We start from the raw sequence: 17,732 nt of genomic DNA, 5'->3' as shown, positions 1-17,732 counted from the left end.
GAATTAAATATGTTGCAGAAAGAATACATATGTACTAGCAGGAAAAGGGATCTAGTCTGGTATCTCTTAAAATCTCTCTTTCACAACAGTAAAAAATATCAGAAGCAATGTGCAGTTTTGCTTTTCTCACCTACAATCATGTGTGCTGGCTACCATATGGGACTAAAGCTTACTGACCAGCTGAGTTCAGCACAACAAGAGGCTTTGTAATTCTCTACTCACTGTGGTATATGTATTCATGAAAGCAAGAAAGGAAATCAACAAAAACAATCCAATAAAAACAGTCTTATGAAGAAAAAAGCCAATAGTGTCCAAAATACAAAAGAAGACAAAATTAAAAAAACAGGGGACACACTGGTGAGATCATAATTATTAGTATTTGCACAAATCCAGGACTTAAGCCTCAAAAATGCCACAGACCTATTATATTACACCTCCCCCCACCCTTTTAAATGTCTCCCTACAGAAGCATCTTCAAAAGAAACCACTCTCAAAAATAAAGGAAGTTAGACAAAATGTGGAATCTATCCTGCAATTAGGATAACTAGTGATGGCTTAGCAATTAAAATACTCTAGACCATTCCATGATAAGGGAGAAAGGGGTGATCTTACCTTCCTGGGAAACAGTCTCCTGTGGCAAATCATCAATAAAATCTAAGTGCATTTCTATTGGTTCCTCAGATCCCAAAAGGTTGTGGTCCACAGTTAAACGGCCCTTCTTTTCCTCTCTTTCTTTCAAAATAACCTAAAAGTCATTACCGGTCTTTAATTACTGATCACTCTTTAAGTACGTATTGAATGATGAAAATGTTTGCTATTACACAGATATAGTTCACTTACAAATGGCCATGAGGAGCTTGGTTGGCTACATGTTTAGTTGGCTACAAAGAAACTTACTGGCAAAAGGTAAATGTGATTTTAGACACTATAGTTGAAAGAAGTACTCTATCCAAAATAAGGAAGGGCAGTTATGCTATATAATGCTACAGCTATCAAACTACACCTGCTTCCCTCTTTAAATCCTGACTGACAATGGGTCACCTGGGTGGGTCAGTAGTTGAGCATCTGCCTTCCGCTCAGAGTGTGATCCCGCGGTCCCGGGATGGAGTCCCACATTGAGCTCCCTGCATGGGGCCTGCCTCTCCCTCTGCCTGTGTCTCTGCCCTCTCTCTCTCTCTCATAAATAAATAAAATCTTTGAAAGAAAAAATCCTAAAAAAAAAAAAAAAGAAAGAAAGAAAAAAAAAAAAAGAAAAAATCCTAACTGACAAACTAGAGTTTCCACAAAAATGGGTAAAAAAAAAAAATGTGGAAGCCAGGTCATACAGTTAAAATAGATTTACATTTTGTAGTTTTCAATTATTTGGACATGGATTATCTTATCCTGCTCCTACCAACACTGAGTTAAATAGAGTAGATATTATCTAGACTTACAGAAAAAGAAGATAAGGGTAAGAAAGGTTCACCTATAACTATATAATTTAGTACCAGAATCCAGGCTTCTGATTCCTACGGTCCAATGTTTTAGATGCCAAATGTTTAACTTTTTTTTTAACCTTACAGAGAGAATTTATCCTCCAGGGTCTTGTTCAACACAAAGAGATAACTGTGATGCTGATGATATCCCCAACCTCCAATTACCTAGTCACTGTAAGGATGTACACCCATGACTATCTCACAACAATCTATTGGGTAAAACACCACAACTACTTTTGCAAAACAGATTTAAGTCCTTATTTATCTTATAAAATAAACATCCCCAGATTTTGGTTTACCTTTTTAAGTGCTGTGGGCCGTTTTAGTTTTGCAATTTCCTTCTCTTTTCCTTTCTTTGCTTTAGAGGAAGTAATGTCCAATGAATTAAAGGATGCCAAACAGGGCTGACTTTTGGTTAAAGGTTTTCTGTTAGTAGAGTCTTTAGTGTGAAAAGAAGCTGCAGTAACCACTAAAAACAAACAAGAACATTAGTTTTACTATTATGGCCAACACCACATACTATGAAAATTTCTAATGATAAATCTACAAGAACATCCTCTTCTTCTGGGAAAAACAAACATCATAACAGTAGGAGTGGTACAGGGCCATGCAGTCTCTCTCAGGTACAGCTTTTATGCATCCATTTAGCCTCCGTAAGATAAAGACGACAAAGAATGTGATTAACTAATTTAGCAATCCAAAGCAGGAACAAATAGATTACTAGTTCCACTCCACCCCAGCAACCCTCAAGCATGTAATTAATTCCCTGCAACTAGTTTCCAAGCAGAACCACTCTACCTCTGAAATTTCAAAACTTTGCACTTCTCCTTATTCCTACTAAATCCTACATAAGAATCACCCTTATATAAAACACATAGTCACTCCTCTCCTCATTTCAGCCTGCCAGTGAAGAATAATTTTCCCCTTTGGTTGCACTCTGCTATACCTCAGTAGTTCTTTTATACCTGATTGATACCCTCACCCTCTAGTGGCTACCCCAATCCTTTAACGGGTCCAAAGACTCAAATCTCAATCCTCTCACTCTAGGAGCAAAAAACCTCTCCTGCTACTTCCCTGAGAAGCTGCTATCCAATATAAATGTATAAGCCACCTGAGAGGAGCCAGTAGGCATCTTAATTCCTGTTGAAGACTTATCACCACTCTCTATTCCTAATCCCATCTCAAGATTAATTCCTCAAGGATCTTGCTCTGTTCCTTTCCCCTTGCATCTGTTAAGGTCTTCCCAACTCCCAAAAAGACGCTAAAATCTCCTGTATTTAGAAGGGAATAAAAAAAAAAAAAAAAGACAAACCAACAAAAACTTTCCCTTGACTGGCTTCCCCTCAAGTTAAGGTACTATCACTCTCCTTTCCTTCCTTATTAAACTTCTCAATACTCTGCTTTATCAGTTATTTATACTGATGTGGATGCTATCTAGTTGTATCCAAGCAATGAGGTAAGCATAGGATCCTCCTACCACACCATCTTCCCCAGAGGTCCTGAAATAGTCTGCTTTCTCAACATCACTTCCCAAATCATTACAATCTGACCTCTGCCCTACCCACACCCTCACAACGATTGTCAAGATCACATACAAGCTTGTAATTGCTAAATCTATTCTCTATTCTGTATTTTCAGCATTTGATAACAAAGACCACATCCCCTTCCTCAAAATTCTGTCCTTGCCTTGCATGACGTTATACTCTCCTATTTTCCTTACTCTTTTTCAAACCTATTTTTTTTGGTTCTTGCTGTTCTTTAAATCTGAGCATTCCACAACACTTGATTCCCAAATATACTTTTCCTAACTTTTTTCCCTTGACAATCTTATGTATTTCCACAACTACACATCCATCTCTATTTGAAACTCACTAACTTCTAACCTAAATTGCACATACATAACTACGTGTTAAGTATAAACCACCAGGATCTCCCTAACTAGCATTTCAAATACAACAGGGCTGGAGTCTGTTCTTCCAAATTAAATTCTTCTTCTATGATACTTGTTTGATATCATCATAATCACCACAATCCTAACTAGGAGAGTTTGGAGTCACGGAGCCAATCTTTGACCTGTTTCTATGTTCCATCAGTTAAAAACAAAAACAAAAACACCCTGCCAATTCCTCACAATCCTTTTACATATTTACTACAGTCTCATCTTTTCTTGGACTTCCCAAGAAAGTCAATTTCTTTGTAATCAATGCTTTCCAATGTAATAAACACTGGTGACAGGTTAGAGTTTAATCTCATTTCCATCTGATAATAACCCTACTCTCCCTTCAAAGCCCATTCCAAATGGTTTCATACATGAAACCATTTGTAATGTCTTCTTCACACCTCCCTGTTGACATAAATCACTCTTCTCTTCGCAAGTTCATAAAACTTTGGGATCTTTCCTTAGGCACTGCTCTTTGTTAGTTATTTGTGTATGTTTTTTTTTCAACTAGTTTATAAATCTTTTGAACACAGGTATATTTCAGTCTATAATTCCACAATCCCTGACACCATGATTTCCATGTAGATATCTATAATTGTATATATTAACATTTACTAAATGAACCAAAGTTATAACAATGAAGCCATGTGAAGAGGTTAATAATCTCTTCTCCATAGTAACTAGTTAACATTTATTGAGTGACTATAACCAAGATGCTCTTCTGACTACTTTACATGCATCATCTCATTTACTCTTCAAAACAACCCTGTAGCAGGTATCATTACCTCCATCTTAATGTCAGGAAACTGAGGCACAGCAAAGTTAAATAATTTGCCAAGGAAATACAGAGAAGCACAGGATTCAAACCCAGGCAGTCAAACTCCAAAGCCCCTGGCCATACTGCCTTCAGAACACCACTCTCAGTTCTACTGCTATAGTCCTTTACTCTTTAGTGAGATATAACTGTCCCACTCCCAAACTCAACAACATTTAACTCAAAAGCTTACTACCAATATTATTTTTACTAAGTTACTCAAAGCTAAGGTGTACACTGGACAAGTAACTCGCTATAGGTTTAAACATTTTGCAGAGAGAATGAAAGCTATACACTGTTAATTATCTTTCTGTCTAAAAACAACAGACCCTTTACACAGAAACAGAAGAAATATAAAAATATTGAATTCTGCCTCTTAACATCAGGCTTTTTGTTGGTGCCTTTCCTTTTTCTTTATCTTATTCCTCTCCTCTACAACAAAGGCTATGAAAAGAAATGAGGGAGCATGCAAGAGCTGAACTCTAAATATGACGAGGTTTGCTAAAATATACATTACCATTTCAGTAGAAAGCCAAATCATTTATTCTCTCTCTCTCTCTCTCTCTCTCCCCCTCCTTGATCAAAACTCCTATGTTTCCTCTTATCCAATTTTAAAGTTATAAAGCCAAATTAGTTGTGATTCCTATTTCAATCTTTAAAGAAGAAAAATATTAGCTGGTTCACAATGTACACCAAATGACATTTGAACGGAGACCTGAAGAATGTGAACGAACAAACCACACCAGTATATGAGGAAAGAGAGTTCAAGGGAAAAGAAATAGCAAGCACAAAGATACTAAGCTAGGGACATGGTGGGTGTGTCTGTGGAACAGTGACAGGGCTGACTGGCTAGAGCTGTGTGAGTCAGACAGAATGATAATGAGGGCAAAAAGGTCATAGGATCAGCTAAGACATGGCCTTAGGACTCTGGCTTTACTGCAAGTGAGATCAAGAGCTACTGCAGGGTTCTGAGCAGCAGAGTGATATAATGTTGTTTATATTTTTAAAAGATCACTCCAAGACAGACTGCCAATAGGTAGTAAATAGTAAGCAACCACAGTGTAGTACAATGATGTGGGCTACAAGGGGAACAGGAGAGGAACTGATGAGTAGACTCTGGGTCTTTTAGATATATACAATTAAGATTAACAATATTCGAAACCTATTACCAAAATCAAACAGTGAATTGCTCAGATAGTGAGATCACCTGTATATGCCAGAGGTCTGGTATTAGTAATCTGCCGTGCCTTCATTGCTTGTTGCTGCTTTTCCAGAGCTGCTAACATGTCCCCCAAATCTAGCTGCACAGGGGTTTTATTCTTTTTTCCAGCTGCCTTTGATAAAGCTTCCTGAAAGATAAATGAAACATTTACTTTTTGTGACGGTATTAAAGTGTGGCAATTTATGACGGTTCTATCTGTTGCTCCTTCTGTCCATCCCCCCAAATCTACCAATTACATTTGTTCATAAGAATGAATAAATACCTGTAGTTTTTTTTGCTCCATACTTATTTCTGAATATTCTTGAGCTGTGGCAAGGGCAGCTGCTAATGCTTTCTTCTTCTGACTTTTTGCACGTTTAGGAACCGAGGTTGTAATGGGAATTGGAGTCTGAACTATATTGATTGGTGAGTTTTCAGGTAAATCATCCAACTAGGATAATCAGACAAAAACATTTGTTAGTAATTCCACAAAAGTCTGACCATAAGGAAAGGCAATCCATAATGTGGGATGTTCTACAGTATATCTGAACTGGAATCTTTGAGGATTCAATGTCATAAAGAACAGAGTGAGAGGGTGGGATCCTTCCAGACCGGGAAATAATAAAGAGACAAACAGCTTAATGTAATTAGTGACACTTGTCTGGATCCTGGCCTGTAAACAAAATAACTCCCAAGTTTTGTAACAAAAGGGAAAATAGACCATATGCTTTATGATTTCATTTAATTAATGGTATTTTCTTGTCTCTAACAGAACTATGGATTTTATAGGAAAGTGTCTTTGTTCTGGCTATGTTGAAAATAAATATTAAGTACCAAATTGTTTCTTCTCTATAATGCTGCCCCACATCTTTATACTAACATGTAATACTTCAACACAGCCACAGTTCAAAAGATGTTCAAATATTTCATCTTTTCAAAAGAGTCACTTACCACTTTTGAAGAAAGTTTCTGTTGGATAGTCTCATCTTTAGTATTTCCATTCTCATTTAGTTCTTGAAATCCATCTTCATCCTGAAATAGTATGACATTTTATTTTTATTTTATTTTTTTTAAATTTTTTATTTATTTATGATAGTCACACACAGAGAGAGAGAGAGGCAGAGACACAGGCAGAGGGAGAAGCAGGCTCCATGCACCGGGAGCCTGACATGGGATTCGATCCTGGGTCTCCAGGATCACACCCTGAGCCAAAGGCAGGCGCCAAACCGCTGCACCACCCAGGGAGCCCTAGTATGACATTTTAAGTAAGAACAGTTCAAAGCAAGAAATCCTAAGAAAAACATTTTACAATGAAAAATGGGGAACTAATTTTTGAAATTCTAATATTAAACTATTTAAAGTCAGACTGAAAAAGGAGATTTCATTTCTCACATGCTACAACATAGTTAAAATTCATTATTCAACAATGAGGGCATATCTGAACATGTCCATTCTTTGGTTTTCTGTATCTATTTCATTTTTATTAGTTAGTTCTACTTTTAAAATGGGTAGGTAGTTAAAAAGGAATACAAAAGGGTTTTTACCATGTTTCAGATAATTTGGAAAATATTTTCAACAGATGGCTTAATATGAATTTCATAAATATACTTCTTGTCCTGCAATACTATACATATCTGTCAATAAGGTTAAAAGTTAAAAAATTTTTTTTAAAAATCCTATCCAAAAAAAAATAAAAATAAAAATAAAAATAAAAAAAATAAAAAATCCTATCCAAAGTAATATCTTAACCAATATCCTCCTTTACAGTGAAGATTCTATCTAATATCTTTAAGTATAAGGATGGAACTAATTATAGGTTAAGTACAAAAGACAAATCTCCCACATATTTTATTGTACAATAATTGAATAGAAATGTCCTTAAGGTCACTTACTAAGCTTATCTAACATATTATTCATTTCTAGTCTCTGGCCTCAAGCACATTTTCCAGTTTAATTTCCATCTATTGGCCCATTTTACAGAAACTATGATCCAACAAAAATGTGTTACCTGGCATGAAGTTCACTATCTAGACACAACCAAATTCTACTCATTCTTTAAAATCTATTCCAAAGATTATCTCTACCCTACCCCAAACCCAAAGGGACTTTCAACTCCAACCACACCCAAGCAAGTATTAGGTGTGCATGCATCTACATTTCTCTACTATACCGCAATCTCCCTAAGGCTACTGTGTTTACTCAATGTATCAAAGCATCTTATTTACACATATAACAGGCCTCCAATAACAGCCAGTTAGATAAGTAAACAATAAAAATATTGCAATCAGAATACAAACTTTCTCCCTATTAGAGAAACTAAAATAGTTTTTTTCTTCTCCAAGATTCTCCTGCATAGCAGCACCAATTAACTAAACTGAACCATTCAAATCTAAGAAACTGGACAGAGAGACTAAACAGTAATAATGAAAATTAGGGATAAAGTTTCATACTAAGAGAAACCCACATAAGATCAAGTTCTACCTTGACATGTTACCTCAAAATGAATACTCATGACAGAAGTTGTAAAAATAAACCTTAATAAAGTTAATGTTTGACTAAGTATACATATCCAGGACAAAAATGAATCAATACTTCTAAGTAATTTATAATCTAATAGAATCACAAGTTAAGACATAAAAAGCACTAATCAGAATGCAAGATTATTTTTTTTAAAGATTTATTTATTTATCCATGAGTGATGGAGAGAGAGAGAGAGAGGCAGAGACAAAGGCAGAGGAAGAAGCAGGCTCCATGCAGGAAGCCTGATGTGGGACTCAATCCCGGATCCCAGGATCACGCCTTGAGCCGAAGGCAGACGCTCAACCACTGAGCCACCCAGGGGTCCCAAGATAATTAATTTCTTAATGGGAAAGTCTGCTATAGCAGTTTACAAATAGAGCCTAAAAAGAAATACCTCAAAATATAAAGACTCAGAATTTGAGTCGCCTCTATGAGACTGACTGGCGTTTAACTGCTTATTATTATCTTGTCTCTTCAGCAAATTCTGTCTTCTTTCTGAGGAAGTACTATGTCCTCGGCATCTGAATCCAACCTAAGTAAGCCCCAAAAGAAAAAAATATGTAAGTGAAAATTTTACTGAGGTACAACATACTTACAGAAGAGTACACAAAAGTATACAACTCAATGGATTTTCGTAAGTGCATAATTTATTATAAAAGGTTAAAGAGCTTTTGACAAATAAGATCATTTTAAGGAAATTATAAAAATGTGAAAAATGCAAGGTCCCTCCCCACCAAATAAATTAACATTTAATCAGCTTTACTTGTAATAGCCAAAAACTGGAAACAATCCAGACGTCCCTGACTGGAAGGATAAACTTACTGTGGTACCTCCCTACAACAGAATAATAGCCACCCAATGGAACAAACTATTGATATATTCAACAATCTGGTAAATCTCCAGAGAGCCATGCAAGTGAAAAAGTCAATCTTAAAAGGACTCTATGAGTTCATTTATAAAACATTCCTGAAATGACAAACTACAGAAAGGGGAGAACAGATCAGAAGATTCTAGGAGTTAACGAAGCTGGCAGGGAAAGGAAAGGAGAGTGACTATAAAAGGGAAATACGGATCCTTACAGTGACGGATCTGTTCTTATCTTGACTGCATCAATGTCAATATACAGGTTGTGACACTGGACTGCAGTATTGCAAGATGTTATCATTGGGAGAAACTGCACACTACCTTTTTATCAAACTATTATAAAGTCTTCTAACATCTGTGGTTTTATTTAAAAAATAACAATTCCTAGGAAAGGTTAAAAATCAAAACTCTTATTTCCAAGAGAATAGATTTAGGAGAATAAAATTTTCATTCAATCCATAAATTATTAACCCATTAACAAATCTGTGAAATGTTCAATTGTCATAAGGCCAAGATTCTTACGAATCTTAAGACATTTCAAGATCCTCCTAAGTACCCAATGCAGCTAACATGAAATGCCTCTCTTAACCAGGACCCCTAAAAGATGAGAAAAGTATGATCCTAATTACTAGTTACCCCCAAATTCTTTTTTTTTTAAGATTTTATTTATTTATTCATGAGAGACACAGAGAGAGGCAGGGACATGGGCAGAGGGAGAAGTAGGCTCCCCGCAGGGAGCCCAATGCAGAACTCGATCCCAGGACCCGGGGATCATGACTTGAGCTGAAGACAGATGCTCAACCACTGAGCCACCAAAGCATCCCCCCAAATTCTAACAATAAACAGAACGTGAAGCAGATCTAGTACAGAAAGTGCTAATATATAGGCTTTGGCTGCTGAAATCAAAATTATGCACACAAAGACTTGCTGATAATAGAATTTTTTTTTAAGAAACAGAATTTTTATACTCTTTTGGGAGGTAGGTTGTATAGCAGAACAAGCCAGAACATGGTCATACACCAAATTTAATTCTTCCTTAGAATATGCACCATGACAACTGGGCTACTTCTTGTAACTAACAAACGTGTAAGAAACTAGATAATTTTCCAAATACCCAACAGTTTCCTAATTTTAAATATTTACTTCATTTTAAAATAGGCTCATAAACATGGATAGAGATATGGACAGAGGAATACACAATGAAACACATCTCGATAAAATGTTAGCTAGCATCTAATGGTAGCTATATGAATGTTCTCTACAAAATGACTTCAACTTTACTATTAAGCAATTTTCAAAACTGGCTCATGAAAAGAAGCTCATACAAGACTGGTAAATGCAATTTATAATGTCTAGGTAATAAAGAAACAACTTAATTCACATAAATTAATACCGGAGTACTAATACTCAAGCCAAAGACAGAGATGACTAAAAAGAGAATAATCCCTAAGCACAATTCTTCATGTCTTTGGACACTCACTATGACCAAAAAGTGAATGCAAAGTGCTCTCCAAAGGCATTAAAATTATATTTAAAAATAAGCCCTATTGTAAACCATTTAGTACATATGTATTAATGTTGCTACAAACACTAAAGCAATTTTTTAAAAATAGAACTTGATTTCCATACTTGGAGACATAAAGCTCCAGGATTAAATTAAAACCTGAAACTAGGGATCCCTGGGTGGCGCAGTGGTTTGGCGCCTGCCTTTGGCCCAGGGCGCGATCCTGGAGACCCGGGATCGAATCCCACGTCAGGCTCCCGGTGCATGGAGCCTGCTTCTCCCTCTGCCTGTGTCTCTGCCTCTCTCTCTCTCTCTCTCTCTGTGCGACTATCATAAATAAATAAATAAATAAATAAATAAATAAATAAATAAATAAATAAAAATTAAAAAAAAAAATAATTTAAAACCTGAAACTAATGGTCCCGACAAAGTTCATGAGGATCAAAATGGAATGTATTTCAATTACCTCCTAAAAAAGATGACTCAAAAATAGGAAGACACTGTTTTTTGCTTGTTTTGTGGCATCTTTATAGGAAGATACCACATCACCAAAGTAATACATCCTCCCTAAATTGATAGATTAATTTAATGACTAATATAGAAAACAGAAATTTCAGAAATAAAAATCAATATACCTAGGAATGTAATTGATGATAAAAGTGGTTAACATCAAAATCAGTGAAGAGAAGGACTTTTCAATAAATGGTGCTGGAGATTTAGGTAGCCACTTGGAAAATACGAAGTGGGTCCCATATCTCACACCATGCTCAAGACAAACCTCCAATGGAATAGAGATTAAACGTAAAAAAACAAGAACATGAACACAGTAGTGGAAAACAGGCAAATTCCTTTATAACACTAGAGTAAGGACAGAGCTTTCCTATGACTTAAAACCCAGAAGCCATTAAAAAAAAAAAGAAAGAAACCAATACTCAACTTATAAAAATAAACTTTTTAAAAGATTTTATTTATTTATTTATTCATGAGAGACACACAGAGAGAGAGGCAGAGGCACAGGCGGAGGGAGAAGCAGGCTCCATGCAGGGAGCCCGATGTGGGACTCCCGGGTCTCCAGAATCATGCCCTGGGCTAAAGGCGGCACTAAACCACTGAGCCACCCGGGCTGCCCTAAAAATAAACTTCTTAATGCTATTTAAACATAAACTTGTGTATGGCAATAATAATGAGCAAAGTCAAAAAAAATGAAAGGCAACCAAAATATTTGCAACTTGTATTACGAACTAAAGGCTCTTAAAACTTTTTTAAATCTGATAAGACCTTGATCAAACTTTTAAAATATACCCAAAAAAAAGAAAAAAAAGGAAAAAAAAATAGATCAGATACAAAAGATATGGCCAGACAAGTTAACAAAAAAATACACAAAGCTCATAAACAGCTCAACAACATTAATACACCATTTTCACCTAGTTGGCAGAAATCTGAAATCCTGAAGATACATGATCTCTGAAGCTATACTGAAAAAAGGCACTTTATGTTATTGTTGAGACTTTAGTGGGACAGTTTTTGCTGATGTATCAAATAAAAGAAGTGACTTCACCTTTTCACTCAGCAGTCCCTCATTTAGGAATTTACTTTATTGGTATACACATGTATTTCTAAACAATACTGCAGCATGTCTTTTAACAGCAACTACTTACAAACAGCTCAAGTGTCCATTAAGAGGACAGCTAGAGAAATCAGTAAGTATATCTATACTCCAAACATTAGGAGATATTTTTTAAAAGTGTGGAAGCCCTCCATGTAATACTATGGAAATGTTTCCAAGATACATTGCTAAGTGATGAAAGCAGAACACAGAAGGAATGGATAAAACATGAGATAGATAATTGTATTTACTTACAATGACATAAAGAAACTCTAGGAAAATACACAAGAAGCTAATAAAAGTGGGACAGATATAGGGAAGACAAAGGGAGACAGGGTGAAAATGAGATTTTTTTTCACTGTATCATCTTTTTCATCTCTTCTATTTTTCAACCAATTCACAAAGTAAAACCATTTTTTAAAATGCAAATTTTTAGGTTCTCTCCATTGTTTAAAATTAAGATAATGACAAAGTATAGAAAAAAACTGCCTGTTTAAATGTAAAAACACCAGTAAAAATAAAGATCATAGTTAAAACAGCATGGTACAGGTATCAAATTCTGATAAATGGAACCAAACAGCACAGCTACAGCACCTAAGATGTAAGAAATTAGCAAATGAGAGAAAAGAATGGATTACAATTTTAGGCCAACTAGTTAACTATTCTGAACACCTACATCATTATCATACCATGCATCAAAATCTCATATAAAAAGCTCTTGCAAAATTATGCTATAAAAAGGTAGCTGAAAATACAAGTGAATATTTATTTCATTTCTAAAATATTTTTTAATTCCTAAAAACAATCAGAAATTGCCAAAGGGGAAAGTATTCTGACTTAACAGAAAAAAAGATTCTGCACATCACAAATCAAATACATACTTAAAAAATAAATAAATAAATAAATAAACAAAAAACAAACAAACAAAAAAACCAAATACATACTTAAGAGTAAGTATAACAACACATCAGAAGTAGAAAACACATTGTTCAACATCTGGCTCCAGTTCTTTTGGAATGAAGAGAGAAACAAACAAGACCTAATATTCTACATATATTTACACAATTTTTTGTTGTTCTTTTACTATTTCTCACCAGTTGCAAGGCTCCATATCCATATTACTTCCTCTCCAGTGGGCTATGGACACCAAAAGTAACAGTCTAACAAGTTTTGATTCCAACATAAAATTTCAGCAGTTAATTAAACATTCTGTAGATTTTGTTTACCTCATCTATATAAACAATTCTTGTTTTAGCTCTTTTGTTTCTAATCAAATTAAAGCTAGACTGTCTCACATGCCTGTCACAAACAATGACTCATTTTTGCAGTAACCACAGGGAAAAGGGCATTATTTTGCTTGTTTTCCTGGCAGTTTAATTAATGTTAGGGTGCACCTGAAGTATTTCATTTCAGGGAAGCAAATGAGCAAATACTTGTATTTGGTCTATTTAATGCACTAGTAACTTACTCTTATTTCAGTTCATCCACAGATCTATTCATGTAATACTTTTAATACCTTAAACAGACTTAAGGAACCCAAGAGATCCACCCAAACACTGAAAAGGAAAAATGCTGACCAACAAATAACTCCCTGATTTCACGGATGACCAAAACAGGAAGACAAGTTACTGGAAATCTGTGGCAGTATATAACTTGCTCCGCTGTAATGCAGCTAGATTTTGTTCCCCAACACCAGGAAGCTGCCCGGTCTGGCTATATTACAGCATGAGGCAGCAATTGCTATGGCCCTGTAACAAGCACAGAGTGTTGTAGCTTGTAGAGTTTATGGTCAAGTAAAGACACATGAACTAGGCCACAGTCCTAAAGTTCAAAGAATCAATATTTATGACATTAAAATGCCTTTAAATTTCTTATGTGGATGAGAAAAAATTATGGCAGATAAACCAGGATTGGAGGATATTCTTTTTTAAAAGTATAAAATATCCAAGTATATTTTTTAAATACAATAAAGTAGAAAATGGCACAATACACACCTATACACACATCACTTACAGTCAACATTTGCCATTTTGTTTCATTATTTAAATAATAATTTTATTGGCTAAGCCATTTTATAGTTACAGATATCATATTTATGATTATATAATTTGATGTGCATCTCCAAAAATTAAGGACACTGCCCTTCAAGACCACTATACCATTTATAATAATTCAAGTTTCTCCAACTTAATTCAAATTACCTGTGAATTATTTCTTTGTTCAGTCTGCCTTCCACCTCTAGAAAATGTCTGATTTTTTTCCATCCAAGGTTTTTTCTGAGTTGCCTGGCAGGTTACATTGGACCAATTTACACTACCTGTAACCAAGGAGATTTAAAAATATGATTTATTTATGAAAGATGTCAAAACCTAAATTATGCCTTACTTTTGTGTATTGAAAATCAGCCACTATAAATAAAATACTGGAAATTTCTCTACAAACTTTAAGTAGTATTTCAGTTCTTAGTAAATTAAGTGCCATCTTGCAGAATACTTCAATTTTTCAACTGAGAAATTTTCTCAAGTTTTATCAGCTCAACTATACTTCCAAAGTAATGTGAATCTCTTCAGAAGATTTCTAATTTTTTTTGTAGCATCAGCAAGCTTCATGCTTAAAAACAAACTCTGACATGGACAAAGAAGAAAGTATAGCAAAAACACTATGCAGAAAATAAGTACCTGTACATATAGATGATTCCACATGCTAAAAATAAAAACAAAAAAGACAATTATTTTCCGCTTAAGAGTCAACACCATATGCCTTGCAAAATGTTTCATAACTTAGTCTAGTGTGAAGCATGCTTATTACAATCTTAGAAAAAATATTTCTCCATATATATTTTTCATATTAATATACAAAATACATTTTGACCCATTACTACAGAAATTGTTAATGAAAATATACTTAAGCTTTTAGAGAAGATACAAAGATAATACTGACATAGATGACTGATAAAGAAATCAAAGCAGCATTACATACATTCATGGTGCTAGAATCGGGATTTCTCAAAGCCCCTGCTGCAGGCTGGTTGTTGCTGTGTTTGGGACTGCAGTAGCCACTATCACTGTCAATGTCAGCTTCACTAGCGCCCTGCTCACTAGAGGATTCAGCAGTAGGGTGGGAGGCTCTTCTTCTCCTGCCCTTGGACTTCCAGAGCATTGTAGCAGAGCTCTCCGAGAGAGATTTGTTAGCAATATCTGATGGGAAATCTATAAAGCAAGGAAAGTATGACATCTCTTTGTGAGGACCAAACTAATAAATTCTTGTTAAATTATCATTAAGGTCATAAGAAATGCAGATATTTACCTTTGTAAGTGGAGAAAACAAGTAAAAAAAAATTTTTTTAAAAGGCCATCAAAAGATAAGATACTCCTGACAAGTTGGTTTATGACATGTATTTACTATGATAAGAAAATATTTGTATAAATATTAAAACCACCATGACCTATTTTAAGAAAAATAACATCACCAATCCTTTCGAAGTCTACTGCATGCCCCCTCTACCAATGCATCCTCTTCCTCCCCCAAAAGTTACCTCTATATAGAATTGTTTATCATTTCCTCACTTTGTAAAATAGGTTTTCATGGATTTTTGTATTCCTAAAATACAAATCGTGTAATTTAGCAGTTTTTGCTTTATAAAAATGAAATTATACTGTCCATTTTCTTTTGTGACTTGCTTCCCAGTCTGCCCCATCTCCTCAACATTAGTTTTGAGATTCTGGAGCATGTGGCTATAATTCATTAACATCACTGGAATCTAGAATGCCTGTGTATGATGAACATACCACACAGTGTTATTTATCCTTTGTACCACTGATGGAACACTTGGACTGTTTTGGGGTTTTGCATTATTAAATAATACTGCTGTAACCACTCATTTACAGATATTTGAATGTGTATATGTGCATGTGGAAGATGCTTTAAGATAAATACTGCTGGGACCTATAGAGTACAAATATTCAACTTTACTTGGTAATGCCAAGTCAATTTCAGTCAGACTATTTAAAAACAGTTTACAACAGCAAGATATAAATATCCACAGTGATCCACATATTCACCAAATACTTGATAGTAGGCTATAATTTTTGCCAATTGTTAGATATAAAAAATGGCTCATTGTGGGCTTTAATTTGGCGCATTAAATAATGAGGTTTGGCATTTTTGTTTGTTTGTTTTGGTCTGGCATCTTTCCTGATGCTTTTAGCCACTAGCATCTTCCCTTCTGTGAATTAATTTTATTTTTGGATTATTTGACTTCTGCCCATTTTTCTATTGAGCTGTCTTATTTTTGTATTTCACAAATTATAATCAAAAGACATTAAGAAAAACTCTTGCAATCTCCTCCTACTCTAACAAATAACAATTTTCTTTTTTCTATATTTTCATGCATATTTTTTACACAGCATCAATACAATTTTGAGTTGGGCTATTTAATATTATGTATATGTTCTTCATAATCATAACGTAAGAAGGCTCCATATTATTCCACAGATGGATATTCTACACTTCTCTTGACTTGTCACCTGTTACTAAACATTGGGAAGCTTTCAGTATGCTACTGCAATTTGGATCTTTCATCCACAGTCCTTTTTCTTTCTAGGGAAATATATCCATTTTGGATACATTCACAGGAGGACAACTGGGTGAAAGGAAAGATTCCTATAGGAATCTTGAGTCCTGCCAAATTGTTTCAGCCCTCTGGGACTGTGTCCCAGGGCCCCAAGAACAAGGTGGGATCATTTTCTTATTCATTTATATGAATTTTTAAATACCTTCATACTAATACTCCTCAGAATTTGAAACAACTAAAAAGTTGTAGGCATGGTAAAAATCTTTTCCAAGTTTGTGGTTTATTCTTTCACTCACTTTTGATAGAATTTACTTCAGAAATACTTCACTCCCTGCTGTCATAAACATACCTGCCTATATTTTCTTCTACTGTGGTTTCCTGTTTGTCCCTAATCCACCTAAAAAAGATTTGCATGGGGTGTAAATTAGGTATCTGTAATGCTATCTGTTACTTTCCACATATGTGTTTCCACATACACGTGAGTCTGTTTCTGGATACCCTGTTCTTTTTGTAGACTGCATTTTTTGTATAAGGGTATAGGAAGTAAGATAGTTTAATAGGTCTTGATATTTAGAAGAAAAGTCCTTTTCTTCTCAAATGATTCTATTAGAACTAGTTTGTCAAGTTCCCCAAAAATTCCTATTGGAATTTTTATTAGAACTGCACTGAACCTACAATCAGACTTAGGGAAAATGACATTTGTAGTATCAAATCATCCTATATGGACAGGCTATTTAGGTTTTTTTTTTTTTAATGTCCTACCATAAAGTTAAGCTTTTCTGCGTAAATGTCTTGTACATCTTTTATAAAGTTTATTCTCAAAAACTTTATTATATTTTTGTTGCTATTGTAAGTGGCATCTCTTCTCAAATCCTGTTTGTTAGTAACACACTGAAATGTACTTAACTTTTGTATAATATCCTGTATCTAGTCATCTTATTAAACTCAATAAATACAAGCTTGTGCTCAAGAATAAAAATCTGTTACAAATTCCTTTAAGTTCTAATAGTTCATCCTACCTGTGACTAATACGAATTAATCCTCAGAAATTAAAAACAAGTTAAAAATACTGATAGAATACACAATCCTCAGAACTTGAAAACAAATTAAAGGTTAAGAATACTGATAAAAAGGGGATGACTGGATGGATCAGTGGTTGAGCGTCTGCCTTTGACTCAGGCCCTGTTCCCGAGGTCTTGGGATCAGGTCCCACATTGGGCTCCCCACAGGAAGCCT

At 34.9% G+C, this 17,732-nt stretch overlaps 1 protein-coding gene across 1 annotated transcript in view; it reads right to left on the bottom strand.

Annotated features, from left to right (window-relative positions):
* The window catches only part of SECISBP2L (SECIS binding protein 2 like), a 61,831-nt gene that overhangs the window by 28,328 nt on the left and 15,771 nt on the right, over nt 1-17,732 (bottom strand). The window contains exons 5-13 of the mRNA XM_041742598.1: nt 14,903-15,132; nt 14,602-14,626; nt 14,125-14,240; nt 8,344-8,481; nt 6,381-6,461; nt 5,713-5,880; nt 5,436-5,577; nt 1,775-1,944; nt 613-745 (exon numbers count right to left, since the gene is read on the bottom strand). Of these exons, the coding sequence (XP_041598532.1) occupies nt 613-745; nt 1,775-1,944; nt 5,436-5,577; nt 5,713-5,880; nt 6,381-6,461; nt 8,344-8,481; nt 14,125-14,240; nt 14,602-14,626; nt 14,903-15,132 (1,203 nt within the window). The remainder of the gene's footprint in view (nt 1-612; nt 746-1,774; nt 1,945-5,435; nt 5,578-5,712; nt 5,881-6,380; nt 6,462-8,343; nt 8,482-14,124; nt 14,241-14,601; nt 14,627-14,902; nt 15,133-17,732) is intronic.

This window comes from Vulpes lagopus, chromosome 2, assembly GCF_018345385.1.
Source record: "Vulpes lagopus strain Blue_001 chromosome 2, ASM1834538v1, whole genome shotgun sequence".
Taxonomy (NCBI): Eukaryota; Metazoa; Chordata; class Mammalia; order Carnivora; family Canidae; genus Vulpes; species Vulpes lagopus.
The sequence above is the reverse complement of the archived record's forward strand: the minus strand, read 5'-3'. Positions and strand labels throughout refer to the sequence as shown.